General features: G+C 39.7%; 2 protein-coding genes across 2 annotated transcripts; both read left to right on the top strand.

Annotated features, from left to right (window-relative positions):
* Positions 1 to 12,015: 12,015 nt before the first annotated feature.
* LOC146496148 (inositol-3-phosphate synthase 1-A-like) lies at positions 12,016 to 17,321 on the top strand. Its single transcript, XM_085143265.1, has 11 exons — positions 12,016 to 12,212; positions 12,539 to 12,663; positions 12,745 to 12,906; positions 13,486 to 13,615; positions 14,046 to 14,239; positions 14,328 to 14,477; positions 15,045 to 15,263; positions 15,401 to 15,565; positions 15,658 to 15,771; positions 16,289 to 16,506; positions 16,636 to 17,321. Exons 2-11 carry the CDS (start codon positions 12,550 to 12,552, stop codon positions 16,829 to 16,831), a joined length of 1,662 nt encoding a protein of 553 aa, XP_084999391.1. The 5' UTR covers positions 12,016 to 12,212; positions 12,539 to 12,549; the 3' UTR covers positions 16,832 to 17,321.
* Positions 17,322 to 19,110: 1,789 nt separating this feature from the next.
* Positions 19,111 to 22,429, top strand: tpgs1 (tubulin polyglutamylase complex subunit 1). Its single transcript, XM_085143272.1, has 2 exons — positions 19,111 to 19,577; positions 20,661 to 22,429. Exons 1-2 carry the CDS (start codon positions 19,240 to 19,242, stop codon positions 21,307 to 21,309), a joined length of 987 nt encoding a protein of 328 aa, XP_084999398.1. The 5' UTR covers positions 19,111 to 19,239; the 3' UTR covers positions 21,310 to 22,429.
* The last annotated feature ends 139 nt before the right edge of the window (positions 22,430 to 22,568 follow it).

The raw sequence follows: 22,568 nt of genomic DNA, 5'->3' as shown, positions 1-22,568 counted from the left end.
ATCAAAGAGCGGATAAATTAAGCGACTCTGACGTCATTTAAATAGTTACATTGTACACGTAGTAGAGTTTTGAGTTACTTTGCGGAAGTCTTGTCTTCTCATGATAAAAATATCACACGGGCGTTTCTCTCCTTCGGACTCGGCAAGTTCTCAGGGGAGTCCAGACTTGAGAGTCCAGGACTGAGACAGCAGTGTGGCACTATCACAGCTCAGCTCAGCTCCATTGTGTCCTTCAGTTCCTTGTTGGGCTTAATTTCATTTTGACTAATATTTACAATGCAATGCAGATGCACTGTGAGCAAGTTGGACAGGGTAAGAAATGAAACAGCTGAGGTTGGGCCTCTGAAGCCAAGTCAGAGTGGTAAGGCTGAGATGGTTTGGACATGTGCAGAGGGGAGGGGACAGTGGATATATTGCAGAATGGATGTTGAATATGGAGCTGCCATGGAGCAGGTAAAGAGGAGGACCATTGGTGTGAGAGAAAGGGTCCTAGGGAGACGGGAGATGGAGACAGACAGTCAGCTGTGGTGAAATATGGTGCTTCCCAAGGGTGCAAACCCAATTTGATTTGGTAAATGTTGCTTTCAAAGTGGAAAAAAAGCACCCAAACTATTTACTTAAATTAAAGTTGTAGCACCACTGTAGTGCATCAGCTCATTATGTAGAATGACTGACAGAATCATATACACTGTGTTGTTGGACCATAATAATTGAATCAATGACAGGTGTTGCTTAGATATTGCTGATAGCTCATTTATAATATTCCAGTGAATCTGCAAAATGATAAGTAACTACAGCTTTAGCAAAGCAGACCTCAGGCCATCACACTACCAGTACCATGTCTGACTGTTGGTGTGATGTTTTTTTGTTTTGTTTTTTTGTTTTGTTTTGTTTTATTAAATGCTATGCTGTCCTATTTTTCACCAGATGTAACGGGATTCAAACCTTCCACAAAGTTCAACTTTGATCTCATCAGTCCACAGAATAATTTTCCAAAAGTATGGAGGATCATCAAGATTGGTTGTGTTGTAAATGTGAGTCTTTGTGTTCTTTTGGTCAGCAGTGCATTTTACCTTGAAACTCTCCCATACATGTCATGTTCCTCCCAGTCCCCTTCTTATTATTATATCATGAACTCTGACTTTAACTGAGGCAAATGAGGGCTGCCGTTCTTTAGATGTTGTCCTGGGTTCTTTTGTGACCTCCTGGATGAATCACTGATGCGTTCTTGGGGTTTCTTTGATAGGCTGGCCACTCCTGGGAAGATTTACCACTGTTCCAATTTGAGGATAACGGCTCTCATCATGGTTAGCTGGAGTACCAAGGCCTTAGAAATGGCTTTTAAACCATTTTCAGACATGTAAATGACTTTGTTTTTCAGCTGTTTCTTTAGATCGTGCTTTTGGCTAGTCAGCACTATTCTAAGACTAAGCTGGTGGATTGTTTGCTACTACCTCTCAGTTAACAATTTGTTTGTACACAGGAAACGAGTTTGTGTGACCTTTCGTTTCACTCTGCATGTACATAAACCTGCCAGGAGGGGGCCCCAGGAGATCTGTTTTTATGATTATTATATTTTTATGATTAAGGGCTATGCAAATATTTCTATCAGGAGACAGGGTCACTTAAGTTTACCTTCTTGTGCATTAAAGTCCAGACACTATTTACTCGGTGTGAATAAAGTGCCGATTATGTGGGCAGCTTTATTTTTCTTAACATTTAATAACTCTACCGTGTTCTCGCACACCATGGCTTTGCCCATTATTAGTCAAATAAAAAAACCAATAAGTAAAAAGACATAGATATTATAGATTATTTTAATGTAAATTGACATATTGTGATTGTTCATGTGTATATTTACGTTTAGTTATCAATGTTGGTTTTCCTCCCAGAGCTAGTGGCTGCTGTTGGCTTGTCATCCAAGGCTCTCCAGCAGTCAGCCAGCTGTTAGCTGATTAGAGCTGCTCTCAGTCAATAAACCAGTATTCTTCACTGGTCAGCTGCTGCTTTTGTGGACTGTGTGCTGCTACTCTAAGGTGATCGCTTGAATTGTAAAGACACACACAGCTTACCAAAGTCTCTTAGGTCAGTTTGAATTGTACCTATTTTGACTGGATGTAATGAGCCCTATGTGTATTTGTGTGTTTATGTTCAATTTCTACTTGTAATTATTGCTCACTTCTTGCTAACGTTACTCTTGAAAAGGACATTCTCAATCTCAGTGACATTTACAGCTGGATAAATTAAAGGTAATATTATAAAACAGTTACATTACCAACCTGTACATGTGTTGATTGAACAGTACTGAACTGGTTTTACTACAGAAATCATGCCATATATTTATATATATACAGTGGGGCAAAAAAGTATTTAGTCAGCCACCGATTGTGCAAGTTCCCCCACTTAAAATGATGACAGAGGTCAGTAATTTGCACCAGAGGTACACTTCAACTGTGAGAGACAGAATGTGAAAAAAAAATCCATGAATTCACATGGTAGGATTTGTAAAGAATTTATTCGTAAATCAGGGTGGAAAATAAGTATTTGGTCACCTCAAACAAGGAAAATCCCTGGCTCTCACAGACCTGTAACGTCTTCTGTAAGAAGCTTTTCTGTCCCCCACTCGTTACCTGTATGAATGGCACCTGTTTGACCTCATCATCTGTATAAAAGACACCTGTCCACAGCCTCAACCAGTCAGACTCCAAACTCCGCCATGGCCAAGACCAAAGAGCTTTCGAAGGACACCAGGAAAAGAATTGTAGACCTGCACCAGACTGGGAAGAGTGAATCTACAATAGGCAAGCAGCTTGGTGTGAAAAAATCAACTGTGGGAGCAATCATCAGAAAATGGAAGACATACAAGACCACTGATAATCTCCCTCGATCTGGGGCTCCACGCAAGATCTCATCCCGTGGGGTCAAAATGATCATGAGAACGGTGAGCAAAGATCCCAGAACCACACGGGGGGACCTGGTGAATGACCTGCAGAGAGCTGGGACCAAAGTAACAAAGGTCACCATCAGTAACACACTACAACGGCAGGGAATCAAATCCCGCAGTGCCAGACGTGTTCCGCTGCTGAAGCCAGTGCATGTCCAGGCCCGTCTGAAGTTTGCCAGAGAGCACATGGATGATACAGCAGAGGATTGGGAGAATGTCATGTGGTCAGATGAAACCAAAGTAGAACTTTTTGGTATAAACTCAACTCGTCGTGTTTGGAGGAAGAAGAATACTGAGTTGCATCCCAAGAACACCATACCTACTGTGAAGCATGGGGGTGGAAACATCATGCTATGGGGCTGTTTTTCTGCCAAGGGGACAGGACGACTGATCTGTGTTAAGGACAGAATGAATGGGGCCAAGTATCGTGAGATTTTGAGCCAAAACCTCCTTCCATCAGTGAGAACTTTGAAGATGAAACGAGGCTGGGTCTTCCAACATGACAATGATCCAAAACACACCGCCCGGGCAACAAAGGAGTGGCTCCGTAAGAAGCATTTGAAAGTCCTGGAGTGGCCTAGCCAGTCTCCAGACCTCAACCCCATAGAAAATCTGTGGCGGGAGTTGAAAGTCCGTGTTGCTCGGCGACAGCCCCAAAACATCACTGCTCTTGAGAAGATCTGCATGGAGGAATGGGCCAAAATACCAGCTACTGTGTGTGCAAACCTGGTAAAGACCTATAGTAAACGTTTGACCTCTGTTATTGCCAACAAAGGTTATGTTACAAAGTATTGAGTTGTATTTTTGTTATTGACCAAATACTTATTTTCCACCCTGATTTACGAATAAATTCTTTACAAATCCTACCATGTGAATTCATGGATTTTTTTTTTCACATTCTGTCTCTCACAGTTGAAGTGTACCTCTGGTGCAAATTACTGACCTCTGTCATCATTTTAAGTGGGGGAACTTGCACAATCGGTGGCTGAATAAATACTTTTTTGCCCCACTGTATATATATATATATATATATAATTTTTTATTTTTTTATTTTTTTTTGTGGAACTGCCACAGAAGTGTAGCAAATGTTACATATAAAAAGCCAGCCAACTGGAAAGCTTGGTGAGCTGCAATTGGTGACTTGTTCGCATTTTCAATGCAATGGCTTTTCAGACATTATACTCGCATGCTTACAGATTCATTTTACTAATCTGATTACACACACTTTCTGAATGTACATTCACTCAAGGTTAGTTTTGCGGAACCTTCAAGGGACCTCCAGAGAAAATTAAATAATGTTATTTCCCCAATCAGCATACAAATGCATACACATTTAGAACACTTGTAGTTAATCAGTACCGTAAAATAAAGCTTCAGTGCAAATCTAGCCTTATGGAAATCACTTATCATAATTGCTTTTTGGTGTAACACACAGACTCAGCTGAGGGCAGAAAAATGACATACTCTTATTAAAATTTTAAAATATAATTTATTAGAAAAAATAGTCAACAGAAACAGTCCCAGCTATAATATAATATATAGCATCCCATTTACAGAAGGAACAAAACACACAGTCCAAGAACATCTGCTATAAACACATTGATGTTAATCTAAACCATCGTAAATCTGGGCTATGTAACATACCTGTACAGAGAAAAACAAAATGTGACAGCAGTGTTTGTAGTGTGTGGCATAAGTATATAAAAGTAGAAGTAGTTAACCCCGCCCAACCACAGCGGGGTGGTGGTTGCACTTTTGCAATGTGTTCCACTTCATTGCAAAAGTGGAACACATACACGCTCCAAAATCACTGCCAGTTTTAATGTACACACAATACCGGTTTACCCTGTTACACTGGTGCAGGCTACACTAAACATTTCCACCTGTTTACACAGCATGCCTTGCATTTTAAAAGTGATGTCAGCCCTCCCTTTGGCTATGGTTTGTCCTGCGTCAGACATGGTCAGCTGTGTACCTTCACAAAGACTTCTATTTTCCTCCTGTTATTGTGCAAATTTTAGGCACTGATATCTTTATCTGCCATTTACCGAAACATTTATTATCATGTATGTTATCTGCAGAAAATAAAAATAAATATCAATAAGTATAAGGTTCTGAGAATAAATCTGAGTCTATTTTGGCCAGCAGCAGGAATTCTGTCCTTAATTACCTTTTAAAAAAAAAAAAAAAAAAAAATCTTACTGATTATTTATTTGACTAAAAATAATCTGATGATGCTAAGAACTTTAACTTCTATTTTATCTTGTAAATGTTTATTGATGTGGTCAGAAACATCTGGAGTTTGTTGGAAAAAAAAGAAGAACACTGGCATCCTTCCAGCACCTCCCTGGCAACAAGACCAACCCCCAGCTTTACAAGCCAGTGACAAATCTTCCCCTGTTTCTATGTGGAAAGCAAGTACCAATCGGTGTGGAGCTGAGCCAGACATTCAACCATAGTCCTATTCCCTCACTGCTCGCCTCTCTGTGTCAGTGCTGGTTGGACAGTAAGCAGCAAACCTTTCAGGCCTTTAAAATCACCACGAGTTTAACTGTAGGCCGTATTTAAAGTGTTTTGGGGCTTTAAGCCACTGTCGGACAGCTCTGTGTGTCCAGAAGCTGGAACCGATGATGTTTGTTTCTAACAAGTCAGCTCTGAAATTTAAAGCTTGATACATTTACACATTAATATTGTCTCATAACCTAATAAAAAAGAGATGTGTAAATCACTTTAGATAAAGTTTAAACTGACTTTATTGATTGAATAGTTCTTCTTGTTGTGCGTTCAAGCATTGTGCCAAGCATTCTCACATTCCAGTGACAACGCTTGGCACAGCCTCCACTGCTGTAACTTTACAACTTGGCCTCATTTGTGATGCTAGTAAGTTATGGATTAACAAGCTGCTTAACTAAAAACGTATTTGCCAAGCACAGAATCTATACTGCACTTCAAACATGCCATAAAAAAGAACATTTGTGAAAATCTGGCACATTCAGCTGATATCAAGCCAAAATTCTGAACATAACCTCCTCCCAATCAGAGGCCTGTACTATGAAGCAGACCCTGATCTTCCACTCTTTCACCATTCCTGTGATCTTATTGGAATAGAAGAGCTATTTACAGAAAACCAATTAGTCAGTATAGGCTGTTTTAAAGTTGTTAGGCCTGTAAAAGCCCTTCAGGCGCTCTCAATATTCGTAGGGTCTTCCAGGAATTATTCAGTTATTTCTCAGAGATCAGTATGAGTATAAGAGAGCTCCCTTAAATAGTTTTCTATTAAAGGTGTTGTATCAATATGTTAGTGCTTTGCATGCATGGTCAGTAAGACTGGACAACACCTATTCTTTTTGCTGCCTCCCAAGTGATGTCTATCAGTTTGAGAGCAAGTAAAGAATAAAAATAAAAACAGATTTGAAATGCAGGCTTAGTCTGCATGCAAATCTATTTGTACTCAAAGAATCAACCAAGGAATAAAAGTTCATCTAAGAAACTTTATATCAGGGAAGGAGAACTACTTGAAAGGCTATTAAAAACTTTAGCCCTGTCATACTCTCTGCACATAGAAGCCTGCGGTATCTTCCAGGAATTGTGAAGCTATTTTTTTGAGAACTGGATAGGCAAGATTTTGTACCTGTTAACCTCTAATAGGTGATATACCCAGACAAATTAACTAGTTTCATAGTACAGAAAATCCAGGTTTAACTCTCAAGTTACCAAGATAAGATGAAATCCTACTTCATAGTACAGGCCTCTCGATATGATGGAGATTAGAAATCAACACAAATGAAATCACCAGCTATACCAACTAATGAGTTGTTGGGAAAGTAACTGAACCATTCCTGGAAGAGCCCAGGAATGGTTAAAGTAGGAGGATCTCAAGATTTTAATAGCATCTTTGTCTTTGTCTTCACTAATTAGCGTTAGTACAGGCCATAAGAACTCTATGAAAACCCCCGAGGAATATTTGTTTTTTTCCTCAAGCCTTCACTGCCAAGTTACCACTCCTTTCTTTCTTTCTTTCTTTTTTTTCTCACACTCATCATACGTGCAAAAAATTGGCATATAGCAACAATCAATGAAAATCAGTTAGAGACCAAGTGTCAGTCATGGTCTGTTGTGTGTCTTCACAAACACTTTTCAGTTTTCATCCTGTTAATTTGCAACTTCGTAGGAGCTAAATTCTTTAGCCGCTGTTTACAGAGAGCTAAATCACAATGACATTCACAGGTCACAGAATGGACATATTTATCTAAGCTTATGCTATAAAAAACTCACACCATTTGCTTCACCTAAGCTGCCACAAGCTCAAAAGTCTCAATCTCAGGCTACTAGCTGAAGAGTAGTACAACTTGAAAAAGCTCAACTTAAACCAGAAATGGAAGAGGTTTCCCTTGAAACTAACAAGTGTGTTTTAGGGCAGAATTTTTACTTTGAAGGCAAACAGTCTCCATTGCTAGTTTTTAATCGCACTTTTATGAGTTTCACCACAGCTCAGAGAATAGCTCGCCAGTGTTTATAGACAGGTCTGCCACATCCATTCAAGTTACAACTGCAGTAATATGGTTGGTAACAACCAAACCAATGGCAAAGAGTTTGACTGTGGAATGCACCATTTTTTCCCTGTTGATAGGTGGTTCCCAGGGGGTAACTGAGTGGTCTGTAGATCTGTGTGAATGGCACTTTGGCAATCATTTTCCCAGCAATTGGAATCAACCTGCAACAACCAGTTGTAACTGGTCAGGGAATATGCATTTTTGCCCATTAGGCCAGAAGTTGCCAGATGGTCACTGACCATATTGTCATCATGATTGTCACAGATCTGCAAAAGCCCAACAGGAAATTAGGATTCAGACTTAAATAAGTACACATCATGCAGTTTGTCCCATTTCAGCCGCCAAACACTAGCTGATAAACTCCACATCAGAAATGCCTTGTTTCTGTGATTTTGTGGAAAATCACAATACAGGTCAGCTTCACTCTAAATGCACTGGAACGCACATTTACGAGCATTTGCCAGACCTAAAAGCAGATCTGAATGCAGAGTATTTAACGAGACATGGACTTTTAAGTATTCATTTACCAAAGTCAAGAGGTAAAGTCATGTACTTATTTTGTGGAAAACAAATTGCTTTGTTTAACGATTACAATTTGAATCGTCTTTAATGAGACTACACATGCAGAGAAATACAAGAACTTGACTGATGCAGAGCAGTAGCATCATTGGCTTTGCTTGCAAAACTGCAAAGACAACAAGGACTTTTTATCAGGTTTTATCAAGTACACATCCAGAAATGGAGCAGCCAAGACCCGTTTTGTGATTTCCACTAAAATCACAAAAAGAACAGTAAGCTATTCTCTGATGGGAAGTCTATCAAAGACTGTTTGATGGACTCAAAGAAGCATTTGACAATGTACTCCTCTCCAGGCAAACTTTAACAAGATGGATCAAACACTGCAGGAAATCTGGAGTTTTATCTGAAAAACAAAGCAGACAAATATAACTTTTTGTCCTTGAGAGCTGTGATATCCGCAACACTGCCCAGTTGCTCATCTGTTTACATGGTAGATTACAATGATGCTGGCAGCAATGCACTTAGTGAAAGGGACTTTGACATCGAGTGACTTGTTCACAAGGACAACTGCATGCTTGGATAGGTTTTCCAACTTTCTTTTGAAACGGATGCAAGTTAAAAAGACTGAAATGAACACAGAAGTGACATTGGTATTTTTCCATTGTATTACACACCAGGTGTTGTGTAAGTCAGTGCTAAAAATTAACTTTGTTGTTGATGATGTAACTAAAATGGTTAGCTTAATCAGGGCAAGAGCACTGAATCACAAACTGATTCACTACTGGTAGAGTTCTTCATTTCAGTATTACTGCTAGATTTTTAATTCTCTCTCAAAGAGGAGAATTTTCCACATGAGGACCTTTCTTTTCTTTTTATCTTCATATGTGAAACAGCATTCGCCTGGATAAAGTTTAAGAAATCCAGATCCTCACTCAGTAAAGATTACCTGTCCTTTGTATTTCCACCACAGACATTAAACCTGACTTAAATGCATGAAATATTAAATAGTGATTTAAAAAAAAGTTGGTGTTTTTACTATGCCCATGTAACTTTTAGATTGCCTAATTGGTTTTTTTCCCCTTTTTTTCCCCTTTTAAACCTGTCTTGTCTTGCAGCTTTTGCAATCAGAATTATGATCTGAATGCAATGTTGTGCCAAACACATTTTGCTTTTCCAAGATGAGCTCTATAAATTCTCTATAGCCTCCTCTTGCTTGTGTGTTTCTTTTACCTGTTTATTTATCAATTTCTATTAGTGTTATTTCAGGTAATAACATTATATGTTTAGTATGACAAGATCTAAGCTTACAGGCAGGGGAAAAAAGAAGATGGAGAAAATAGGAGAAAGCATAATAAAAGAATAGAGCACAAATAGAAAAGCACAATGTATCGTCAACTGGTGCACCTGTAAGAAAAAAACAAAGAACGGAGGAACATAGAAGACCTTCATTGGGTAGTTGTAACATCTGCAGTACCATTAGCAGAACTGAGTTCAGCTTATTAGCACCTCTCTTTATAACAGTCCCAGTTTCCTGTGGCCCCGTGGAAAAACTGCACACCCCTGTTCTAGATAGAATCATACATATATAACAACATAAGTGCATATTTTCAACACGTAAGTGACAGTAACAATGTTTCTGTTCTTTACAACAACGCAAACTACTCATGAATCAGAACTTCATCTTTCAGGCCTTGCACTCTGTAAAGTCAACAGGCTTGCAGGCAGTTTCATCAAATAACGAGGAGCAAGGACAGGAAGTACATCTACTAAATTTCCCAACAATATATTTGCCCCTCCACCATTAAAACCTCTCAGAAAAGGTGCCTGTTTTAAATCAGTGGAATGTAAAATGACTGAGTAAATACACAAGACAGAACACGGTTCACAAGACAGAACCATGACTTAAACGTTACCGGCGCATTGTGGATATAAGCATCTAGCATAATGTAAAGGAGGGGCCCTAGAGACTAGTAGATTGGCCTTGCAGATGCTTTGACATACAGTCAATGGGCATTTTGCACTGAGAAGCAAACATAATATACTGAAAGTGCTCAACACTGAGGAGATGTGTGTATAATAGGCAGACTGTACTGCACTCGAAAGACAGGGTCAGGCCGGAAATGTTTGCAATGAGAAAGGTGCTTCAGATTCTAACAAACATGTCAATACTTGGTTGCTGTTGTGCACCAATACTTTTGTTTTTTTTTTGCATTATGGACAGGAGTCAGTGGTTCTTTGCTCTATACAAGTAAGGGTCCGGGAGAGTCCAAGTTATCCAGTCTTTACTGCTTTGCTGTTGCTTTTGTTCCTTAGTTTATTTGGCTCTGCACAATGTAAACTTCATTTTAAAGAACTCAGCTTTTTCCCAGGGAATCTTTTGTTTTGTTTTATTTTAGTGTTTTTGCTTTTTAAAGTCTAAGAGGTTTATGATTTTGGCTTCAGATTTTTGACCTGAAACCCCTCCTCAAAGTCACCCAGATTATTAGATATACTCTTTATGGTAGGAATGATGCTGGTTATAAAGGCAGTATGTGCAGTTCGGTACCTCGGCATGTTACCAAATGATAATTTTTAGCATTTATATTATTAATATCATTATTTTGTCTATTTGCCATTTTTAGAAAGGGAAGACTGGAATAATTTGGTTCACATTTGGGTCATCATTTACATCAGTAACTCGTTATACATAAATGAAATGATTATTTACATTTACAGTGCTGTAGTCTTTTTCATACACCTTCATTTTGAGTAGAATTCACTGAGGAGCAATGTTTTAAAATCACCACATGTGATCTTACAGTATTAAAGCATCAAAGCACTAGTCTGTTTTCAACAAACGGTTATCAACAGTTTATTGTGGTGTGCAATAATGTTTATGTTAAGCAGTCTTATTATTTAAATGTGAATACATTTGCCTTTATCAGCATTTGAGGTTTGTTTTAACAAATACATTTCGATAACAAGCAGCTATGTAAGAATGAAAGCATTTCATTTCAGAGAGGAACCCTGTCCTTCTTTGCAGAACACAATAGAGTGAACCAAGCTGTGGCTTCTCCCCCTCCTATGTCCGTTCTAGGATGGGGATACACAAAGTCTGAAGGGGGTAACGACTTTGGCCCGACAATCCTGGTACGCCCCTGCTAAAAGTGCTAGAGGTAACATGTCACAGCAGCAGCAACAAAAGAAAAATCCAAACGAAAGAGAAGAAAGCAATGGTCTGTGCCCACCACCTGCAAATTCATTCTTTTTTTCTTTTTTTTCTTTTTTTTGGGGGAGGGGGGTATTGTTGCCTCTGATATTATTACTTTGAGGTCTATCGAAGCAGGTGAAAAAGATTCACAGTGGATTATGCTTTCTAACACATTGTGTTATTCTATGATGATCCAGCGTCCCCGGTTTTGTTGCTGCTATTGTTATTTGTTTTTCTTTTTTGAGCACTGTATAAAAGTGTATAAAACAGTGTATAAAATAATATCATAATTTCCTACTGCTTTTGCTAAATGCGGAGTTTTTCTTTATCGTTGTTTTATTCTCAGTTAAACGTCCCAGCTCGGTATTTCTGCGTTTTAAGATGTTTTGCATTTAAGAATGTAGGAAAATTCACAGCAAAACCCTTTAGGAAGAAAAAATAAAATAAAATAAACGCATAACATTGTGACCTATTGTAATTTGTCATTTTCAAAAATATCAGATGTATTTTATGAACTACAATGAACAATTACAGCCGAAAAATGCTTGGTGTTCAATATCATTCTTTGTTTTATTCCACTACATGTTATGGAAAAATACTTTCGCTGCAGGGGAAGTTGCAGGAAAATCGAGAAACATCTATAAGCCAGCAAATCCTCACCACCGGCCTTTGTGGTTTCACCAAGAACTCTCCAGAATGGAAATTTTTCACCTCATGTGAAGAAACGTGATTGGAAACAAGCCCGGCCATTTGCTGATGTCCTCAGACGTCTCCCTCAGCATCAGCTATAAAAGAGCGACCGAGCGCTCGGATTGGCTTGTGGCACTGAAGCCGTCCTACGAGGGAACCTCCCGAGCTCGTGGCTGACACCAACTGGACGAAGACAATAGCCGACGCTTTCAAATTAAAGAGAGCGGAAATTTACAGTCGTTGAAGCGAAGAGCTGTCAGCGATACGCCGGGAAGCAGTCTCATTTTAGATACTTTTACACTTATTCCGTGCAAAGGTGAGGGAGTTTACCGGTTTAGTTCACTTATTTTCCGCTTTCTCTTAATTTGACTGCTCCACCATCGAACGACCAAACACAAATACCGGTTTGTTAGGATTTTCGTAGAAAATTTACCAGCTGTTTATCGGAGGGCAGAGGAGAAAAAACGACTTTTCTTAGAAAGCGTTAGAGCTCTCAGGCTTATAATAATAACACCCAATTGTTGTTTTCCGCACGTGTGCCAGTATCGTCGATTAAATGTGATGTGTTAGTGAAAGGCAGCTTTTTCCGCTAGGTTCATTTCCGTGTGGAGATGATGTAATTGTTCCTCCTCTTTCTTTCAGACTCTGCAGCCATGTCCGTGAACGTTCAGGTCAACAGCCCTAATGTGAAGTACACTGACTCTCACATTGAGGCTCAGTACTCTTACCAGACCTCGTCGGTGCATAGAGATGGGAACAAAGTCACGGTAAGTGATTTACATTTATAGTTATGTGTGTGCGTCTGTGCTCGTTTAGCCCCCAGCTAACCCGCGCTCTGTCCGTCACAGGTGACCCCCCGCACCACTGAGATGACAATCCGCACCGAGCGCCGTGTGCCGCGGCTGGGAGTGATGCTGGTGGGCTGGGGAGGCAATAACGGGACCACAGTCACAGCGGCCGTACTGGCCAACAAACTGGGTCTTACCTGGAAGACCAAAAACGGAGTAAAGGTGAGACGGGTGTCACAAATACTATTTGAAATGAAGAAGCCACACATTAGAAAAAACCTACCAAATAGAAAATGTAATATGATGTTCCTGCTGCACAATAACTCCTCCCAATCAACTGTGTGAGTTATTGCATTGAAATAGATCGCATGCTGCACAAATAATCGATTTAATTGAATATGACATATGCTAAGTATTTTCAATTTAATAACATAAAAGAAATACAAATACTTAAGAGAGTGAATGAATTCCACCAGCACGCTATAATGAGATGTGAAAATTACCACTGCAAAATGAATAGCAAATCTTCTTGTCCTGTTGTATAAACACAGTGTGCTGTATGTCCCCTGCTGCAGAAGTACAGCCTCATTATAAGCTGATTATACTGACATGTTCAATGGAGGGTTAAAGGCTTAACTTAGGGATTTTCCCTTATAAGGACATCTGTAGTAATATTTATGAGCTGGTTCCTTCTATTTTTGGTTATTACTGATTAATATATTTATAATTACCATCAAAAATGGGGAATTGCATTCGATACAGAGACTAAACTCACATTCTTTTTGCTTTCTCTGCCCTCAGAAAGCGAACTATTTCGGCTCCCTCCTGCAGTCCTCTACTGTTTGTCTGGGATCAGGGCTTGAGGGCGAGGTTAACGTGCCCTTCCGGGACCTCCTGCCCATGGTGCACCCTAACGACATTGTGTTTGATGGTAAGAACAATTCCACACAGTCATCTCAGGGTGTACACACTCAAGACTGGGGTGTGTGGGTGTGAGAGAAAGTTCAGACAAGTACAGGAGTGTTGACAGCTATGAAAACCGATCCCAGAACATATCAAAGGGATAGGGAGTCTCCATAAGGTGAAGGTTTTAACTAAAAGTTACTGCACTGATCTTCTGTAAATTATTACAGTTATTTTGGTCAATATTTATTATGATTATTTAACAGGATTACTTACATCCTTGTGCATATGATGTTATAGGAAGCACATGCACAGCCAGCACTTTCATAGAGATGCTAGAATCTAGTTTAGGATCAAATGGATTGCTGAAAGAGGTGAGCCTTCCTGTTTAGTTCTGAAAAATAATTTTTTTCTCCCTCCTTTTTTTTTTTTTTTTTTTTTTTTTTTTTTTTTGTTAGGTTGGGATATCTCTTCATTGGATCTGGGCAGTGCAATGGAGCGAGCTCAGGTGCTTGACTGGTCTTTACAAGAGCAGCTGCAACCACACATGAGCTGCCTGAAACCCAGACCATCAATCTACATTCCAGAGTTCATTGCTGCAAATCAGGAGAGTCGCGCAGACAATGTCCTCACTGGCACCATGGCGGAGCAGGTAATAAAAGCCTCTCACTCCCCTTTTTATTCATCTGTCTACTTTTTTTCCTCTTGCAATTTGTCTCAAAGAGTACATGATCTTCCAGATGGAGCGAATTACAGCAGACATAAGAGACTTCCGTCAGGCCAGTGGTGTGGACAAAGTCATTGTTTTGTGGACTGCCAACACCGAGCGCTTCTGTGATATCATCCCAGGGGTCAACGACTCTGCCAAGAACCTGCTGGCTGCAATCCAGGTGAGATCAATGGCCATAAGAATAAATACAGAATCAAGTTTGAGTGCAAATCACAATAATGAGCCAACGTAAACTGTGTTGGTGGTCAGTGGTTATCATCAATCACCCACTCAACTTTAATTTCTTTCTAATGCTTAGAACCAAACAGTAATCCTTCATTACATTTAGTGATTAATGAAGCTTAGAGGATGAAAAGATTAGCCCTTCTAACACACTTTGGATTTGTAAATGAAATGTCTTAATGAGTCTGAAAGAGACAGCAATTCCTTTTATATCAGATCAGGGGAAAGAAAATTATGATTCGCCCCTCTTGGCCAAGTTCTTATTTTATCTTCTTCCTTGAGCATGCTTGTACTGCTGTCAGCAATGATAAGAGTCTATTTCACAGACTTCTGATCCTCAGCAAATAGCTCAATTTAAGATAGTCATGAAGTCAACAAGAGAGATGTTTTACCGACGTGATGTAAAGTGTCCCGGGGGAACTGTAGTCAAGCTTTCCTACTAAGCGTAATATGATGACATGCTCAGTAACAGCTATCGTGTCTTTGTTTTCCCTTCATCCATCAGGCCGGAGCTGCAGAGATCTCCCCCTCCACTCTGTTTGCAGTGGCCAGTATACTGGAGGGCTGCGCCTACATCAATGGCTCCCCACAGAACACTTTTGTCCCAGGAGCAGTAGAGCTGGCCATGCAGAGAGGCGTGTTCATCGGCGGTGATGACTTCAAGTCTGGTCAGACTAAGATCAAGTCAGTGTTTGTGGACTTCCTGGTCAGTGCAGGGATCAAGGTGAGGATTAATGAGACTGAGCCACTTGTCTGAATTCTCCAAACAGAATTAGAATCTGTTATATTATAGGTATATACAATTAAAGTTTAACTTTATCTTATAAACCACAACTTAATAAGTTTCTCTGCTTTTGACAGCCAACATCCATTGTCAGCTACAATCACCTTGGCAACAACGATGGGAAAAACCTGTCGGCTCCACAGCAGTTCCGCTCCAAAGAGATCTCTAAGAGCAATGTGGTGGACGACATGGTCCAGTCCAACCCCATACTGTACGAGCCAGGAGAGAAACCTGACCACTGTGTAAGTGAGAGCGACGCAAACACAGACAGATGACAAGCTCCGTGTCAGTATTTACAGGCATCAGCTGACAGACTGTCTCTATTTTCTTTCAGGTGGTTATCAAATATGTCCCATATGTGGGAGACAGTAAGCGTGCCATGGATGAATACACTTCTGAAATAATGATGGGAGGGATCAACACTATTGCGCTGCACAATACCTGTGAGGTCAGTCTGTTTCTGTTGACAGCATCGGAAACAAAGAGGTTCCACCAAATCTGAATTGTTCAACAGATAAGGCTCCTCACCCCCCCTACACAAAAACATCACATCGATTTTGTTTATGTTTACGAGCATAATATTTCCCACTAATTCAGTCCATTTGGGTTAATTTTTACTTGTTATTAAGAATTTATAGCAACAAAATGTAATGGAGTATATTTTAATGCAGAACTTTGGCTCCCTCTACTGGTACAAAAAAAGCCACATTGACAGACAATTTTAGAAACTAATAGACGGCACCAATCTTCTGTAGATGTGTTACTATGACTAATTATTTATGATAAAAAAATAATAATTTTAATTATTTTGGTTTTGATTATGATTATTTAGCTTATTGTTCAAAGTTGTGCATATATTTTGATCCAGTCATTAAAAAGAATGGTGTTTGACTTCTATACATATGTATACCTTCTAATTCTAGTATACAGTGCTCACTCACTTCTTCTTGCTTCCTCTCTAACAGGACTCTCTACTTGCCAGCCCAATCATCCTGGACCTGGTGATGCTGACAGAGCTTTGCCAGCGTGTGGCTGTAAAGCCCCAGGGTGAAGAGAACTTCCAGTCTTTCCACAGCGTCTTATCACTGCTCTCCTTCCTATGCAAGGCTCCTCTTGTCCCATCAGGAACTCCAGTTGTCAATGCCTTTTTCCGCCAGAGGGCCTCCATTGAGAACATCATGAGGCAAGTTGATCTGTTTGATTTCTGTGTCTAAAAGGCTGCATGTTGATTCAACAGAGGGATTTTCAGGAATGAGGCGATTGATATTCCTCAGTTTCATTTAGTTACAGTATCTATCTCCTTTCTTTTCAGGGCGTGCCTTGGTCTTCCTCCTCAGAACCACATGCTGCTGGAGCACAAGCTGCAGAGAAACTTCCTGCCCCCACATGAAACCTCTGTCAACAATGATGTGGCTTCTTTGAAGAAAGTTCCCATAGTCAACGGAAATCACATTCCTCTAACAAATGGCGTATATGCACACATGGACCACACAGCATGTGCATTATAACTGAGACACTGCAGAACCAAACTGAACTTTGAATCAAAAGAACAAGTTCCCTCATTGACTAAGCTGTTGTTGCGACATCAATTTGGCCCAGTTAACTAGATTTACTGAGTTTCAGTATGCTTTATAAAGCCCACGTACAGCACTTATATGGGCCCTGAAAAGGCAAGTTTGTTTGTTAGTTTGTTTACATATTTTAAAGTATTAACTTTACAATTGTAAACTTGAGTAAATTTTCTAACTGCTTGTGTTTAAATCACAGTAGTTTTCAAAGTAATTTACATTTGCACATTGTACACTATCTTTTATCTGTGAAACAGCTGTTCCTGTGAAAAACGGATGTAGTACCTGCTGTATTTGTTATTTAAATTAACATTACACTGGACCATCTTTTTACCTTACTGTTTTTGTACAACAGTGCAGTCTATCACTACTTTTTTGTAGTGTCTTGAACTGTTTATATACAATAAACTCCTGAATAGTGTCATCTGAACCTATATTGTCTCGAGTCATTCAATTTTGGATTTTCAAATATACTTATACATATAACTTATATAGATGAAAAAGAGAGAATGTCTATAGCTGACAGATGTATAATCTCTCCAGTCCTGGGACAAACTGTTTTGCCTAAGTGTTCAAGAGGCATCCTAATCAGATACTTAAATCCCCTCAACTGGCTCCATTTGATGTGGAAGAGCAGCGGCTCCCTCCCAAATCCCTCTCAACCAAGCTCGTTACCCTATCTCTAAGTCCAGCCACCATTTGAAGGAGACTCATTTCCTCTGCTTGTATCCACAACATCCTTCTTTCAGTCACTACCACAGGTGAGAGTAGGAATGTAGATTTACCAGGAAATCCAGAGTTTCGCTTCTACGCTCAGGTCTCTCTTCACCAACCAATTTAAATGAACTCTACCAATTCTGCTGAGAAGACTGGCCAAAGATCAAGTCTGAATAATGCCAAAGGCTTGTTGATGACTACCAAAACCGTTCAACTTGCTTGGAACCTTTATTGAAATATTAGTCTATTTTTGAGCAGGTATGTATACTTTTATCTTTTATAGCGTAGAGCCAAAGTAAAATCAAATCTGCTGCACATGCACTAAAATACAAAAGTACCATTAAATATATGAAGCAAAGCACAAAAGTAATCACAGATAAGTTGCTATTTTTTAACATGAAAAACGACATAAAACTACACTTTTTATGTAATGTTTTGTTATATTTGCTTTGCCCCACAGCCATATTTTAGACATTTAGTGTTGGAAAATTAAAAATTTATTGGTCAACTAATCTTATCTTTAAATAAAAATGATACATGCACATCTATTTTAATAAACTGCACCACTTGTTCTAATATATATCAGCATTTTTTGTATTTTCATAAAACAAACATGTCCCTTTGGGTCACTGAGTACAGCAATGGTCATGTGACTTCTGTTCTTGTCACATCCATTGAAGGAACCGAAATATAAATATATAATAAATAATATAAATATACTATATATTTTCTTGAATATAAATAAATCAAGCCAAATTTTTCAGTTACATCAAGAATAATTTTATTGGCTATCATTTCTAAACAGCTGATATCTCCTTTGAACCTACCAGTAGCAAAATGAACTCTAAAATAAACATTTAAAGCACTACTTACATAGCACTTCTTCCACTTTATATAAGCACTCAGAGGATTTTCTAACCACAGGTCTCATTCACACATGCAATCATATAAGTGCGTTTTTCCTATACATGATAACACTCACATGGATGCAGCGGGGGCAACTCAGGGTTCAGTATCTTGCCCAGTGATGCTTTGTTCAAACTAGAGGAGCTGTGGGTTAAACCACTGAACTTCCAGTTAGTCAAATAGTAGACAACCTGCTCTGTAAGGGAATGTAATTCCCACCACACTCACCTCCATCACTTTTTTTATAATAATGGTAAATACATAATGTGATGGAAATCACAATTCCAGTGATGTAAGCCAACTGAAAATGTACCCTATTCTTGAGGATGGCGCCTAAGACCATTAAATTGATAATCACGTTAAACTCTTAGAGTGCATTACTTTTTGTTTCTTTGACTGAAGTTTCGGAATTGATTGAAGTTTAACTTGCTAATTACAAACTGCATAAATGTTACTTTCAATAATTCAGAGGTTTATGCATCTAATTTTGCACATCTGAATATGTGCATGTGGAATTTAATTAAATATTTTTTTTGAATATGTTTATATTTTTGTTTTAAGAATGCCTTTTGATATGATGTGAATGGTAGAATAAACAGTCGACTTGTATATTGTTTACAACGAGCCAGACAAAGAGGTGGTTTAATTTTGCGACGTTTTCTTGAACGCCAACCGGGTTTTCATCACTTCCGCTGCCGTTGCTGCGACACGGGACGTCAACAGTAATGGCGGACAAGGAGAAACGCCGGTCCGGGGTTAATCCTCCGGGGATGCCTGCGGGTAAAGCCACCAAATCGGACAGCGACAGGGAGTTTCTGTCACAGGCAGGGGTGGGAGACCTGCTCCGCGGGGCTATCCTCAAAATGGTCGAAGCCAGATCAGACGATCCCATCGGGTTCCTTGCAGACCACTTCTGCAACCTCGCATCCGTGACAGCCGCCGGCTCGAGTGGTTGCGGCGACGAGGAGCAGGTGAACACCGGCACTGTGAGCGCAGGAGCGCAGGAGCAGCAGCGTCTCAACCGGGCTTTGTGGCACCTGCGGCTGGCCCATCACTCCCAGAGGTCCGGACAAAATACAGAGGTTTATGGTCTTATATTCGACAGCAATGCGGATGAAAGCAGTGTGTATTGACGGCGAACTGTTGAATTTTCAAACATAACATAACATATCAGCATTTATAAGAGCAGCTATTATATTATATTATTTTTATGGGAAAAACCTCTGTCAGACTATCAGACTGACTAATGCTTAATAGTCTGTTTGAATCTCATGTTCTCTTTTATTCTCTTGATTTTGTTTTCCTTTGGAATTTTAAAAATAAATGAATGTAAGTAAAAATATGGTGATGGACAACATGCTGTATGTTTTTCAGCAACAGGGTGGAACATACATGTCAAAAGAATTTGTTCCTCACATTAACGTTCTTCCCTATATAAGCTCTATTCAACAGCTTTAGAAGTAGTTAGATTTTAACTAATATTTTAAAAGTCATCTTTCTCCAGAAACAGGCTTTTTTTATGCTGTATATCCATTATTTGCATATTCATTAGTCCTCACAGCCCACCGTAGTGTTCTGGTTTAGAGACGTAAGAAACTGCTCTATCATCTCTCTCCTAATTATGATTTATTTCCTGTCAGTGAAAGGAAAACTAAACAAAATTGAAACAATTTTGTGGATTTGGAAAATTAATTAGAATAAAAGAAATATATAGAGAAAATATCATTAGTTTTCTTAGTCTGGTAAAATGTTATTACAACTTGCCTGACGAGGCACTGATAGGCATGTTTATTCAGAGTCTGGATGTCTATGAGACTGTGTGTCAACTGCTTTCAAAAAAATTTTAATGTAATATTTGTAGTGATTTTACCCGAGTCTTTCCTGTGACATATGCCATCCACAAAATAATAATTAAAAAGACTAAAAATAAAGCTAAAGGTAATAGAAAACAAATTTAAAGTGAACATTTTAAAACTAAACTGAGACAACAACTTCCACTCTGGAAACTAACTAAAACTAAACTGAATTAAAAACAAAGAATCCAAATGAAATAAAAATAAAAACTAATCAGAAAATATGAAACTGTAATAACTCTGCTACAGACTAAAGAATAATTTGATCTCTTTTATTCCACCTTTCTCCTCAGATCAGCATTCAGCAACAATGTCCGTGTGGCCTACGACCTCCTAAACCTCACTGGACCTCAAACATGTGCAGGAGAGTTTTCTGATGGCCCCGATGGCCCCTGCACCGACAGCCCCGCTGGAGGAGGAGGAGTGAGAGGCGGCCTCTACACTCAGACCTTGCAATGCCTGTGCAGCGAGGGTGGAGTCCCTGCATCCACCTCTGCTCCCCTCCTGCGACGCCTCCATTGTCACGACCATGAAGCCGTCCCCTATGATGTCTTCCGTCACGGCGTGCTCACGTGTGCCGTTTTCTCAGACTACATCCGACAGGCTCAAAGGCTTTACGCCGAGGTGTGCTGCCCAGGTGAGGGTACTGCCTCTCGGGCGTTGTGCCTGGCCGTACTGGGGACCTTGAAAGAAGCGCTAGAGACTTCCCAGGGCTCTGACACAAACTACTGTGCCAACGCAAACACTAAAGTGAATTCCTGCCCTGAAGCTAATGTGAAGGCTATCCGCTACCTCGAGGCCAGTGCCAAAATCTCTCCCTGCAAGCTGGCTCAGGCCATGGCTGGTGCACAGACACGGGGGCCTGGCGGAAACATGGATGCAAAAGAGTTTGAAAACGCAGCTGCAGAGTTGTTCATCACTCGAGTGAAAGTTGTGTCCTAAGTCTTTGTATGACTGAAGAATGTACAAGAATCTAAAGCATATTCACATGTAAATGATTCGCTAATATTCACCTTCTGTAACCTCTAACCTTACTGTCATTCAGTAATAAACACCTGCACAGACATCATCTCCTCTTAAGGCTCACATTGCACTCAGCAAGTCCAGTCGAAAACATGTTGTTTGTTCACTATTCATAGCACTATTGATGAACTGCACACTGGAGTTCTTTTTGCAAAACAGGAGTTCCTATTCCTCGAAATCAGTATTTCTTCTGACGGAGAGTCACTGTTTTTGAACCTATTTATTGAAATGCTTGGAGCAGAGAGCATTACTAGTGAAATAAACACTGCTGTAATAAATGGTCCTCTTTTAAATGGCTCACTTTTTGTCATTCACTGAGGCTATACTGAACACAAAAGGCAGTGCAGGAAGAAGCATTTAGGGTAGTACTGAACTATTTTTGTTTAATGTGTACACAATCTAACATCATTCATCATGTATGACTTACATAGAGAAAACATTGCCAGATGATAACAGTAAAGCATCAAATAAGCTGATGTTAAATTAACTTTGAAATTACAAAGTAAAAGATCACTGGGGAGTGTAGAGAGACAACACAGTGCATCAGAGTATAAGACCAAGTCAGTTAAACTTCAGGGATATTATTCTGTCCAGTTAGGAATTATAAACCACTGTGAGTCCATTTCACCTGCTTTGATGCAAATGAAAGTCGCAACAGTTGTACAGAGTGACAACAAGACAACCCCTAATATGAAATATTTTGCAGGTGGTGACCACAGACTATTGCACTCTCCTTATCCTTCCTATCAACGCTCCTAGTGGTAGCATGAGACGGTACTTGGATTCATGCGGCACAGGTAGTCCAGCTCCTCCAGGATGGCACGTCTGCATGTCCTGTCAAAAGAAGGTTTTCCATGTCTCTCTGCAAAGTTTCAAGAGTGTGGAAGAGACATCGGGAGACTGGCCTTTACATGAGGAGAGCTGGTATCTGGTCCTGTATGTGACGAGGAACAGGAGAGGCACTGCCCAAGTCCTACAAAATGACCTATAGGTGTTCCTTTGTTTTTTTATATTCTGAGAGGTATGTTGGAACCCGTTTCTAGTACCTAACGCATTTAATAATAACCAGTTTCTGTCAGTCAGATGCTTACATCACTGTTTCCAAAGCACTACAACCCTGAATGCTAAAACAATATACAGAGCTTCATCAGCACTGAGAGATGTGCAGTACCCTACTC

This window comes from Neolamprologus multifasciatus, chromosome 19 (genome assembly GCF_963576455.1).
Source record: "Neolamprologus multifasciatus chromosome 19, fNeoMul1.2, whole genome shotgun sequence".
NCBI classification, from domain to species: domain Eukaryota; kingdom Metazoa; phylum Chordata; class Actinopteri; order Cichliformes; family Cichlidae; genus Neolamprologus; species Neolamprologus multifasciatus.
This window is presented reverse-complemented; position numbering and strand designations above follow the sequence as displayed.